Here is a 12,552-nt window from a genome sequence, read left to right on the forward strand (position 1 = left end):
CCCATTTAGGGACCAAAGCATGTTTGTTTATTTGTTTAAACAAAACATTAGGGCATTTTAACTCTTGGTTACTGCTTTCAGGAAAGCAAAACATTTTTTAAGCAAATATACATAAAATATAGTTTTTCCATAGTGATTTCAACCATTATGTATCCCGTCTGTGAGAGAACCTAAGAACCCCTGGATTTAGCATCTCCTGATCTTCATACTACACTCTGGCTTACTTAAACAATACCCAACAAATACATATTTAGTGCCTACTATTTACAAGCCAGCATATTAGAGCAATACAGGAAATGCCAAGAAGCCAAATTGTTGGTGCTTGCCTTGCTCAGGCTTCCAAAGTAGTTGGTGCAATTAAACATAGATGAAAATCACTCTACTCTCAAAGTGACAATAGAATCACTCCAGCTGAAATTTAGAGGAAGCAGGGATATAAATGAGGACATCCTTAGCAGACTTTAAAATCTGTGTCTGAACTAGATTTTCTCTGTTCCAAGTCTGAGTGCTGCCTGAACGTCCAAATCTGAGTATCTTTCAGCCAGCCCCACAGCTGTCACCATTAGCAGCAGTGGTTGGCAATTATTTCATGGACTCCTGACAACGAGCAAGACAAATAAAGGTATCTATATATATATATATGAAATGCGCATATGTCATGTGTATTTTTAAAGCCTCTGCTCAAATCATACACAGGGTGATATTTAAAGCCAGGAGTTCAGGACTTCCCACACTGCCCAGCGAGGAGGCTGACTCACATTATTTATTATAATAAGACAAATAAGAAACTACAGTAAGAAAAGGAGGAAAAAAAAAATTCCAAACGTCACTGGACACAAGCAAAAGCAGAAGGCCTAAGAGGAAAGAATAAGAAGAGAGGGCCCAGCACAGAGGAGAGGCTTCCAGGTGGCCTTGGGGAAGCCCTTTCCGGTGTTCGCACCTCCAGCTCTCCACCCTCGGTATTCAGGAGACCAGGCCCCGGGGCCCGGCCGGGAGAGCAAAGGAAAGCAGAGCCACAGGTTCCAACACGGCAAACAAACAAACAAATAAATAAATAAGCACATAAATATGTCAAACAAGAAAAGTACTTAGTAGGCACCGCTTGAAAGGCAGCAACCGTCTGGGGCCCAAAGGCCACGATGCGGAAGTAGCGGGCGGCGGGGATGGGTCAGGGGCCGGGCACCGGGAGCCTCCGGAGCAGGAAGGAAGCAGTCAGCTCCGGAGCTGACTCGGGTGGACTCCCTCCGCAGCTCGGGCGAGAGGGAAAAGCCAGGGCGGCAAGTGCCCCCGACCTGGCCGCACACAAGCCCGCGCGCCCCGCGAGAACCCAGCGCCCACGCTGAGCCTGCACTAGGGTGCCTTCCGTGACAATCCCCCAACGCACTGAAAGCTTCTGAAAACACTTCAGTCGCCTTGTTCTCTGCTCTTTTTTTTGCTCCAAAGGGGAGCTAGGGTGGGGCCTGCAGGGTGCCTGGGGTTCGAGGCGCGGGACCTATCTTGCTAAGCACCTGGCTCCGCTCTGGGCGGGATGGGGATGGTGGAAGGTCCGTGGAAGGGCGCGCACCCACTCCAGACGCTGCCCACGTCGGTCTCCAAGGCCGACTTCCTGTAGGGCACGACGGCGCAAAGAGATGGCGGTGGCCCCAAGACTCCGCTAGGGGCACGAAGCAGAGCCTGACACCTCTTCCGACGGGAGGAGGGGCGCGGCCGGGCACCGAGGGCCGAAGGCGAGCCCGGGATTCACCCCGAGGCAAAGCCGCGGCGCCGGCAGTGGCTCCGCTCAAAGGGCTGGAGATGGCGGCTGGAGGGCCCGAGGGTCACGGCGAGGTGGTGACGTTAACGGGTTCGTGCTCTGCTCTTGGCGGGACCGAAAGAACGAGCGAGGTCGTGGGGGTACCGAGCGAGGTGCAAAGAGGAGTGAGCGCAGTGAAGAAGGAACCCGAAGTGGGAGACGCGGGAGAAAGCGGCCGAAAGCCTTCCCGGTTGTATAAACAAAGCGCCCAGCTCCACCTTTTCCCGAGTCCCTCACCCGAGGGTCGCACAGCTGTCAGCCGCACAGCACCGCCACCGCGCTCTGGCGCCTTCCGGGACGCGCCGGCGCCTGGAGCCAGGACCGCCCCTCTCCTCGCACCCCTCGACCGCCTCTGGGCGCCCAGCCCCCGCGTCGCCCGGGCTCAGAGCGTCGTGATCCGGGACGTGCAAGTGCCGTTGCGGAAGACGCCGCCGGACTCGAGGTTCTCGGGCTGGAAGTCCTCCACGCTGTAGGCGCGGCTCTTGAGGGCCGTGGCGTAGTAATCGACCGGCTCCTCGGCGGCGTTGTCCATCCAGCTGAGGCACAGGATGCGCTGGAAGGAGCGCTTGAAGTTGTCCGAGAGGAAGCCGTAGAGGATGGGGTTGGCGCAGCTGTTGGCGTAGCCCAGGATGACGGAGAGCTGGCTCACCGTGGCGTCGTCCTGCTCGGCGAACACGTTGACCAGCTGCACCACGTAGAAAGGCATCCAGCAGATGACAAACACCATCACCACCATCATCACCATCAGGGTGATCTTGCGCTCCGAGCGCTTGCGCTGCTGCCAGCCGGCCTTGAGGGCCACCATGCGCATCTTGGCGATGATGAGCACGTAGCACAGGCAGATGGCCCCGACGGGCAGCAGGAAGCCCATGAGGAACGTGTACAGCACGAAGCCCACCAGCCAGCGCTGCGCGGGCTCGGGCATCAGCATGTTGCAGGCCACGGTGCCGTCGCTGTTGGCCGCGGTGCGCGAGAAGACCACGATGGGCAGGATGACGAGCAGCGACAGCACCCACACACCCAGGTTCACCACCTTGGCCACGGTGGGCCGGCGGTAGCGGGCCGCCTTGATGGGGTGCACCACGGCCACGTAGCGGTCCACGCTGAGCACGGTCAGGCAGTAGATGCTGGTGAACATGTTGACCGCGTCCACGCTGAGCACGAGGCGGCAGAGGAGCGCGCCGAAGGGCCAGTGGCGCAGCAGCGTGGAGGTGACCAGGAAGGGCACGCTGAGCATGAGCAGCTCGTCGGCGATGGCCAGGTTAAGGATGTAGATGTTGGTGGCCGTCTTCATCTTGGCGTAGCGCAGGATCACGTAGATGACCATGGAGTTCCCGCACAACCCCACCAGGCACACCACGGAGTAGATGAAGGAGATGAGGATGGCGCTGCCCTGGCCCTCGCTCAAGGTCCCGTTCTGGGTCGCGTTGCGCCCCGGCTCCTCCATGCCGTTCGTGGCGCCGGCCCCAGGGCCCCTGCCGCCACCGCCTTCGCCGCAGCCGCCCGGGCTAGGGCTAGGAGGGGAGGAAGGAGAGGAGGAGGCGGTGCCATTGGGGAACATCCTAGCTGGGAGGTGGGGGAGAGCGGCGGGGCTGCAGGGGCTGGGGCACTCTCTCCGGCGCCTCCGCCGCCCGCGCCCTCCCTCGGCACTCGGGGCGCGGGCCCACCGCTCACCGCCTCCCCCGCGCTCGGGGGGACGGGCAGAAGCGGCTCGGAGCTGGGCTCGGACCTGCGCGGGCCGGGCGCATCGCCCAGCGGCTGACTGCGCGCTGCCGCTTGCCGCTCCCGGGCGCCCTGGAACCAGCAAGCGTGGAGAAAGGAGACCCGGAGGCTGGAGCCCCGCGCGGCACAGCCATTAACTGGCGCGGCTCGGGGCTGGTGAATGATTAATAGGCACCACCAGCGCGTCAGCAGCTACGAAGAGAAGGGGGAGGTGGGGGGAAGAGAGGGAGGAAAGCGAAGTTGATTGTCTTCCCCACCCCAGCCCCCAATTTCTTTTCCTTCCCAGACCTGCTCTCGGCTCAACTCGAGCGTCCTTTACTCATCCGTCGGAGGAACCTGGGGAGTTTCCCCCCTTCCGGGAGGTGAGTGATAACCAAGGGTGTAGAGTTGTCCCACCCGACTCGGCTCCCTTGGAAAGCAAAGACTGAAGCAGACCCCAGACACGGATGTGTGGAGTTCATCTCCCCCTCAGCTGCTCCCCCTCCTGGGGAGACCCCAGCGCCTCTCCCGCTCCGGCGCCCGGGACCCTAAGCCCCCACCTCCCGCTCGCGTTCACCCTACACCCCTGTTACCCGCGGCGCCAGCTCCCAGCCCTGCTTACCCAGCGCGCGCTACCTCCCGGCAGGCGCGGAGGTGGCCCGTGCAAAGTGCCTGTGCAGTTTGCAGGCGCGTGGACGTTCGTCGCGCAGTTCAGCTCCTTTCTTTAGATCAGACCCCAAACGAGCGCGCGCGACCAGAGTCGCAGAAACTGACCCCAAGACGCGAGCGAGCGTTGTGCGAAACATGCACAACAACCGTGCGTCGGGGGCTTCTGCGTTTTAGCACCGCGAGGAGCTGTTCGCAGGCGACAGTGTTCAGGGGTCCTGATAAACCAATGCGAACCTCTGAAGCTTGTAGCGCCCAGAGCCCCCTGCGTCTCCCGGAGGAATATCGGTTGCAGAAACGAGGACGCGGGGCTGGAACTCGGGAGGAGCCTGAGGCTTCCTGTGGAACGTGCCAGGCGCTCTACTGGAAATCCATCTAGGTGCGCCCTCCGAAAAGATACCGCTGCGCCTCTTGGACCCGCCCCGCCCGCGCTGCTGCTGTACTTTGTACGGGGGAGAGTTGGCGGGCCCGGATTGGCAGAGTGTAAAGACTTGAACAGGTAGGGGCTACAGTTGCTCTAAACCCACGCGAGACCGGCGATGCAAGTGACCGGACCTGCCACCAATTCAGGAAGCGGCAACATGACATTAGGGTCTTTCCATGAAATCCCAGGATGTCCGCCGCCTTTTCTGATGACCCCTGATAGGTGTGTGTGACCCAGTTCTATAACATGTGCCTCAATCATTAAGACACAGAAATTAATTTAGGCATCCCTAAAGCTCCTTGACTTAATTTAGGAATCGGACGGTTTCCTTTAGGAAGGAATGGATGTTCAGCTACCAGGATTTTTTAAGAACCTCTGGACCTTCCAGATTCCCTAGCCTAGGCGCTCCTTGGCTTTCCAGTTGTTCCCGACAAAGGAAGAAGGACAATCCATCCAATTCCCGTGCTTCTTTATAAATGCTGCTCTGCATCCCACACCCTGAAGATTGGCTGGTTTCAGCTGAGTGCTGGCCCCTTTTAAATTGTGCTCTGTCTCTAGTTCCCCTTCAGTTCTTCCTTCTCTACTATATGGCACCCACTGGGATGTAAGTCTTAGCTTTCCCTCCCATCAGATTCTGTTTACTTTGAGGAGAGGCAAACAAATAGAAACTAAACTCATAGAGACTGTTCGTATCAGACAGCTCCAGAAGGCAAAAGTGGGTGCAGAAAATTAAAAAAGAAAAAATTAAAAAAGAAAAAAATAGCAGCATAGCTCCTACATTCACATATGTGTTTTAGTTCTCAAACCTAGGTGTTCCTAAAGGGTAAAGAGTAAGTGACATAGTGTGTTGGTTATAGCAAGCAGAGATAATCTTAGTGATTACAGACTCATAAGAATTTGTGCAATGGATGCTGTTATTATGAGAAAGGGGTTAAGAAGAAATTTGCTTAACTCATTGACATATTTAAATAAAAGTGGGATGTGGAATTGGTGGTTAGTTATATATACATATATATTTAAAATACAGCAAACAGGGACAAAAGTAATCAACGTTCAACTGATTAAAAACAAACAAACAAAAAGAGTGGGTGTTCCCCAGAAGAATATACATTACCCCAGCCTTATAATGGTGTAACGCCTCTTTGCTGACCAGTGACTAGAGATACCTGGCTATTCCTCAGGCATCTTTTAGGTACCTTGGCATTGATAACAGTGGCTCCAGCAGGAGTGGGTGATGGGAGTTGGTAAAGCACAGGTCTGTTGATCAGAATCTCAGTATGTTCACTTAGCAGCTCATCTGAGGAAAATCTCTCAATTTGGTTGTGGCCTCATATACAAAAGAAGAAACATGTGACCTGACATGAACATACTTTCTTTTTGCCTTTGAAGTGATTGCTGTGACGGATTATTTATCTACAAAAAGAGATTGACAGTAAGAGACCACTTCACACCCAGTGGGATGGCGATAATTTAAAAAAAAAAAAAAAAAGCAAATTGTTGGCAAGAATGCAGAAAAATTGATAACCCTCATACATTGCTGATGGGAGCTTAAAATGGCTCAACTGTCTTGGGAAACAGTTCGTGATTCCTCAAACAGTTGAATAAAGAATTACCCTATGACCCTAGAAGGTATATACTCCAAAGAATTGAAAAGTGTTTAAAATAAAATTTATGCATGAATGTTTGCACCAACACTATTCATAATAGCCAAAAAGTGGAAACAACCCACATATCTATCGCCTGCTGAATGGGTAAACAAAATGTGGTTTATATACCCATCCAATGGAGTATTATTGTCACAAAAATGAATAAAGTATTGTTACATGCTAAAACATGTATGATCCTTGAAATTATTCTTTAAATTATGTTAAGTGGAATAAGCTAGAACCAAAAGTTCACAAATTATACAATTCCATTAATATTAATTGTTCAGTATAGGCAAATGTATAGAGACAGAAAACAAATTAGTGATTGCTATGGGATAGAGGAAGGAGGAATGGGGGATGACTGCTTGATGGATACAGGAATTCTTCCGAGGTTAATAAAAATATTCTGGAATTAGACAGTTAGGTGATGGTTGCACAACATTGTGAGTGTATTAAAAGCCACTGAACTGTATGCTTTAAATGGTTCAAGTGGTGGATTTTATGTGAATTTTGCCACAATTGTTTTTAAAAAGAGAGACTGTGGTGTATGTCAACAATGCAGTTCTATCAAAGGGCATTATCACTATTCTCCTCTTCAGTCATGTATTTCTCATCATTGTAACTGTACATTAACCAATGAACAATGGGGGAAGAAAATCAGTCTGCTTAAGTGTCTGCAAATTCCCAATAGGACTTTTCATTCTGCCCTTCCTTGGAACCACGTCCTTTCTTTTCTCGTATCTAAAATGTTTATACCACAGAGGCATAGGAAGTAGAGTAACCACAGAAAGACAGGCTGGAAGACAGGAAATTGCCACGGCAAAAATGAGTTTATCCTAATGTGTTTCAAGGGTATATGCTGGTGAATCAAAAAAAAAAAAATTTAAACAAGACAGTAAGATTGTTGAGTTCTGATTTTCTTCCCCCATCCCAACTTTCTCTTACAGGATACACTGCCCTGTACTGTAAGGTGCCAGGTGCACCTTAGATTATTGTACTTCCAGCAGTTTTCCCGTATCTGTCACACTGTGCTATGGTTTTTGTTTTGTTTTGTTTTGTTTTGTTTTGTTTTGTTTTGTTTTGCTTACTTGTCTCTCCCCCTTCTAAGTCCATAAGCCTCTTCAGAACAGGGGTTATATTTTATTTATCTTTATATCCCTGCACCCTACACACTACGTGGAAAATAGTAGTCACCTTCTTGTTTTATTTTTCAAATATACGTAGTACTCTCCTCTTTATTAATCCATAAGATTTATATGCAAAGAAATGAACTTTGGGTCTCCTGCAAGGAAAGCCTTAAATCTGGTTAATATCATTATCTGTATTAATTCCCTATACATATAAATCATTCTGAATAATTTCAGTTTGCATGTCCTATATCAACAATTATCATGCCAATGACTCATTCATTGATCATTCTTGGTCTTAAATTTCTTGGCAGAGAAAGGGCTCTGGAAAATGAGTAGTACATGCTTTAGCAGCTAATGATGGTTATTTAATAGTATCATGCAGTATGAAAGCCATTATATATGGACGATCGTTTCTTTTTAATTGCAGTCCTGAGTCTCAGTTGGTTTGGTAGAATAGTAATTATGAGGAGTTCAAACTCTTCGTCTGTGAAAATCATTACTAATGTGCTTTTTCCAATCAGAGGCTATGATGATGCTCAAATGAACTCCTCTAATCTAGGTCAGTGATAAAAGGGTGGCTGGGGCCAAGGATTAAAGGGAACACTCTTTGGGACATAGTCTGCATTGGCATCCTCAGAATTGAGTTTACAAACACCTGTCTGGGCAGATGGTACCAAGCTGGATAAGGTATAAGTGTCACTCAGCGATATGGCCCACAGTTAGAGTTATGTGTCACTCAAGGGCCATCTGCCACTAAGCAGTTTGCATGATGACAATCTAAGAAGAAATTCACCAGAGTACAAAAGTGACTACAGGGCTAAGGAACAATCCAGGACATTATCCCAGGGATGCCCAGTTGCATCGTCCATTTCCACACCCTCGCTCTAGCCCACTGCTTTTCCTATTGCCTTTTCTGCGAAACACTGCAACAGAGTCTTTTTGTGCTTTCAGAGTACATATGGTATAGCAACTCACATTTTTCCCGATGGATTCACTAAGACTAAATATTTCTAAGAGCAAGAATTCAACATAAGCATGAAAATATTATTATTAATGGAAAAATTAAAAGAGGACAGAGGCAGCCATCTGTTACCTGTGTTATTTTGAATAGCCATTAGAAGTTGTACATTTTTCTGTACTACTGCAGTTTCTGTTAGTCAAGGATTTCAAGATGAATTGAGTGTATTAGTTTCAAGCAACTTAGTCAAGATCTTTTTTTTGGGCACATGTCTTTTGAGCAGAAACCACAAAAATTTCTCAAACTTATAGAACCATATTTTTGTTTCCTTTGCTATCTCAGTGATGATGCTTGCTTTTGAGTAGAGTATTTAAACCCTTACAAGTGGTGATTGCCAAATCACCCATTCCTTGAGAAAGGGACGCTCCTCTGTAGTATGCTTTTTCTTTCAATCAGTTTCACTAAGGAGCTACCTGAATCTTCAAGATCACAACAGCTTTACCTGAGTTTTTGCTTGTGGCTGGAGTGGTCTGTTTTAGACCTGTGCCCCTCCACCTTCGCATTGCTCAGTGCTGCTCAAACATCATCCCACCATCCTATCTATTCTGTGAGCTATCCCCACCTCTCCAGCACTCTCTATCCCTCATCTCTACTTTTCTTCTTAGAACTTAGTACTCAATGAAATGACATTGCCTGTGTCTACTTATTTACTCTCTTTTTGCCTCACTAAAGTTCCAATAGAGCAGGATATTTGTTAACCTGCCTTGCCACTGTATCCCCAGTGCCTAGAACAGTGCTTATCACCCACTGGGCACTTAACAAGTATTTGTCAAATTGGTGAATAAGTTATTCATTGATAAGAATATTATTCTGCACAGTGAGATTCTGGGGGTAAAAACATAGCCATATAAAAGATAACTATGGAATTAAGTCTGTTTTACTATAGCCTGAATTTTATTCAATGAAAAATTACCAAAAAAAACCACACACAAAAAAACAGGGTATAATCATCAGAAGTCAATGCCTGGCAGGAAAGGCGAGGTTAGACCATCGCACAGGCTGCTTCGTCAAGGACAAAGTGCTAGTATCATTCCATGGGGCATTAGGAAAGCAAAGTAGAGGCAGAGCTTGGAGATGGTCAGTGAGAGAGAGCCCACCCTGCATGTGAGCGGAGGGGCAGGAGGAGAGAGAGACAGGAGGATCCAGCATTCTCTTTCTGGACCACTCGTAGTAGATTCGGAGCCTACCTTTGTGAGCTTACAGACACCTCCCCCCATTCTTCCTATGGTGACACTTTCAGCACAGAACCACTGTTGAGCAGTTCCAACTTAGTCAGGAAAGAAAGAAGTAAAGATCAGGCATTGGAGTTACTTCCTGGCGTGATGATTGGGGATTGAATAATGTATGTGTGAGCCCATTTGTAAGGAGGAACTCTGAAGACATTATGACTAAGGTGTGCTCAAACTGGATGAAGTGAGCCTTAATCCAATATGAAGTCTCTATAAGCAAAGGAAATTAGACATGGAAGAAGAAGCCCCTGGGAAAAGCCTGGAAGTCCGCAGAATCTGAAAGACAGATGAGAAGATGCCACCACATACATTTCCATGTGACAGGAAAGCCAAGGTACCCTAAAGACTGCTGGCCAGTCAGAAGATACCCACCCTGAGAGGAAGCAAACTTCTAGCCCCTGAAATCACGAGCCGACGCATTTCTACTGCAGACCAGGAATGTGTGCAAAGTAGTCAGTTTGACAGTAGAAGCTTAGGGTGGAAAGCAGACGTGTTGGGAGAATGGGGCTGGGGAGGGGGGACAGCTTCAGGCACGTTGCAGGGCAATAGACATAGCCTTGTCTTCCATAATCACACTGAATAGGCAACAGTCTGTCTTGATACTTCTGGGTAAAAAAAAATACATACATATTCTGGTTTTCAGTTTTCAAATGTTTCTCATTTGGTGGCTGTGCAAAATTCACACATGAATTCTTAGAGACTCCAGATGTAAATAGTTACTGATACATTTTAATTGGCACCTCCTGTGGTGCACACCTCCGGCCTTGCTCTCTGCTCCCTCCAGCCACATTGTTTCCCACATAGCCAGGGGCTCCCAGGGCAATGGCTGGTACACGCTCCGAACCTGCAGGCCCCCGCTTAGACTCCATAATTCCTTGCCTGCAGGCCGCAATTCCACTTCCAGGACCAGTATGAGCAGAAGCCACGGCGGATATGAACACTTCCGGATGCCAGGGGAGGCCAAGAGGTGATGACGTTGGGAAGGGAAAGGTAGCGGGGTGCTTGGCTAGGGCTGGAATGTCTATTCTTAGGTACCTGAGGCCCCTCAGAGCCAGAGGTGGAAAAGAAATGAGATGGGCTGCTAGGGGGACAGAGGCCAGCACAAAACTTTAGAGGCGTTCTAGGAGTCTAAATTAGAATCTGTCCTTCCAGCTCATGATGAAGGTAGGATGATGGAACACCTTTTACTTAACAGTTCCTAAGCTTGATTTATAACTCTTAAGGTAAATAAACAAACAAAATGGACCTTCGGGAGAACTTGAAATCCAGCTAGCTGCTAAGCCCAGACCAGGGACATGATGGAGAGAAGATGCCCGCCAGCCGCTGCAGCCTTTCCTGCCATCCTCTTTAGTCCCTCCCCTTGCAAAAATAAAATTTTGCTCCTTCTCCAGTCAAAAAGCAAAAGCTTCTACAAATAACAGTCAGTGCAAACAAGTAACAGCACAAAGTGTGGTTAAGGTCCTCGGAGGAGTTGTTGCAGAGGGTGTTAGATGCGGAAGCCTGTGTGACATCTGGGTCCCACGTAGCCAGTAAATGAGACGCTGCTACACCTTTAACAGTAAAAACCCAGAGGTGGGAGAGGAGGCATTAAATACATTATATTATATTTAATACAGTAGAATCCCAATTAAACAGTAAATATAATGTCATACATGAATTTTATTGACATGGAAAATGTTCGACACATTTCTACATATGAAAAGTAGACTTCAAAGTATGCGAGGGCGGGCTGCAGTGGCTCAGCAGGCAAGAATGCTTGCCTGCCATGCCAGAGGACCCGGGTTCGATTCCCGGTGCCTGCCCATGTGAAAAAAAAAAAAATTCAAAGTACGCAATTCCATTTAACCTATATCTACACACACACACACAGGCACACATACAGATATAGAAAGATCTATACACATTGCCCTGAAAGAAGAGTTGCTGAGATATTAATGGCGGTCATCATGAGATGGATCATGGACGCTTTCTTCTCCTTTTTTTGTATATCAAAATTTTCTAATTTTTTCAGCTATGATTATGTATTGTTTTACAAGTAAGATAAAAGCAATAAAAGCTTTTCTTTTTAATTTAAAAAAATAAAGAAAAGACTCCAGGCCATAAAGCAGCTGCTCTATTTAATGAGGCATTCACTGATTTATTTCCTCCTTAATTATTTTTACTTCCAGAAAAAACACTGATAATTTTTTTTTTTACAAATTAACATATTATGATGCAAATGAAATACCAAGACAAAATGTAGCAGCAGAAGGTGGGAGACAGAACTGAAGTAGGAGCTGTAGTAGGGTTTGATCATCCAGGCCAAGTGGTTCATGGTGGGGTTTTAAGTCTGCTGTGCCCACCTCCTGGAACTGTTGTGGCAGTGGAAGTAACAAGATGATGCTTGTGAAAGCATAACCTGGTACCGAACTTCTGGATTTAAATCCCATTCTCCTATATATTTAACCTTGGACAGGTTGTTTGATCTCTCAGTGCCCCAGTTTCCTAATTCACAAAATAAGGAGGATAGGGCAGCTGCCTTATTAGGGTCGTTACAAGGATTAAGTATGTTAAAAGTGCTAGCATCTGTGTCTGGCATATAGTAAGCAGCATATAAGTATTTAGATATTATAAAATAATTTCTAAACTACAGATTACAGGGTAACATTATCTTAGAATTAATCCAAACATTTTGAGAAGTTTGATTTTGCCTCTTGCTCAAGAAATTAATACAGCAGTTCTGGCATTCATTCATTCAGTCAGAATAATATTTACTGAGCAGTTACTACATACGTGTTATTTATCCTTTCATTTCCCCCCTGTCTATACAGTTGAGTCTCATAGTTCACTATTCTTGTCCCATTCATAGGTCTTTGGTGCTTGTCATACAGGCAGCTGAATAACTCTAAAATGTTAATTAGTTCTGTCAACAAAATACCAAAGTCAACCCATTCTATTTACACAAGG

At 47.7% G+C, this 12,552-nt stretch overlaps 1 protein-coding gene and 1 long non-coding RNA gene across 2 annotated transcripts; one reads left to right on the plus strand and one right to left on the minus strand.

Annotated features, from left to right (window-relative positions):
* Nucleotides 1–2,137: 2,137 nt before the first annotated feature.
* SSTR1 (somatostatin receptor 1) lies at nucleotides 2,138–3,445 on the minus strand. Its single transcript, XM_077126496.1, has one exon. It carries the CDS (start codon nucleotides 3,351–3,353, stop codon nucleotides 2,175–2,177), a length of 1,179 nt encoding a protein of 392 aa, XP_076982611.1. The 5' UTR covers nucleotides 3,354–3,445; the 3' UTR covers nucleotides 2,138–2,174.
* Nucleotides 3,446–9,616: 6,171 nt separating this feature from the next.
* Nucleotides 9,617–10,994, plus strand: LOC143654812 (uncharacterized). Its single transcript, XR_013161979.1, has 3 exons — nucleotides 9,617–9,940; nucleotides 10,492–10,573; nucleotides 10,830–10,994. It is a non-coding gene; the product is annotated as an uncharacterized LOC143654812 (long non-coding RNA).
* The last annotated feature ends 1,558 nt before the right edge of the window (nucleotides 10,995–12,552 follow it).

Source organism: Tamandua tetradactyla, chromosome 14 (genome assembly GCF_023851605.1).
Source record: "Tamandua tetradactyla isolate mTamTet1 chromosome 14, mTamTet1.pri, whole genome shotgun sequence".
Lineage (NCBI taxonomy): Eukaryota > Metazoa > Chordata > Mammalia > Pilosa > Myrmecophagidae > Tamandua > Tamandua tetradactyla.

Excerpts from the sequence above, each read along its gene's own strand:
- SSTR1 (XM_077126496.1), bottom strand. The coding sequence starts at position 3,353 with ATGTTCCCCAATGGCACCGCCTCCTCCTCTCCTTCCTCCCCTCCTAGC.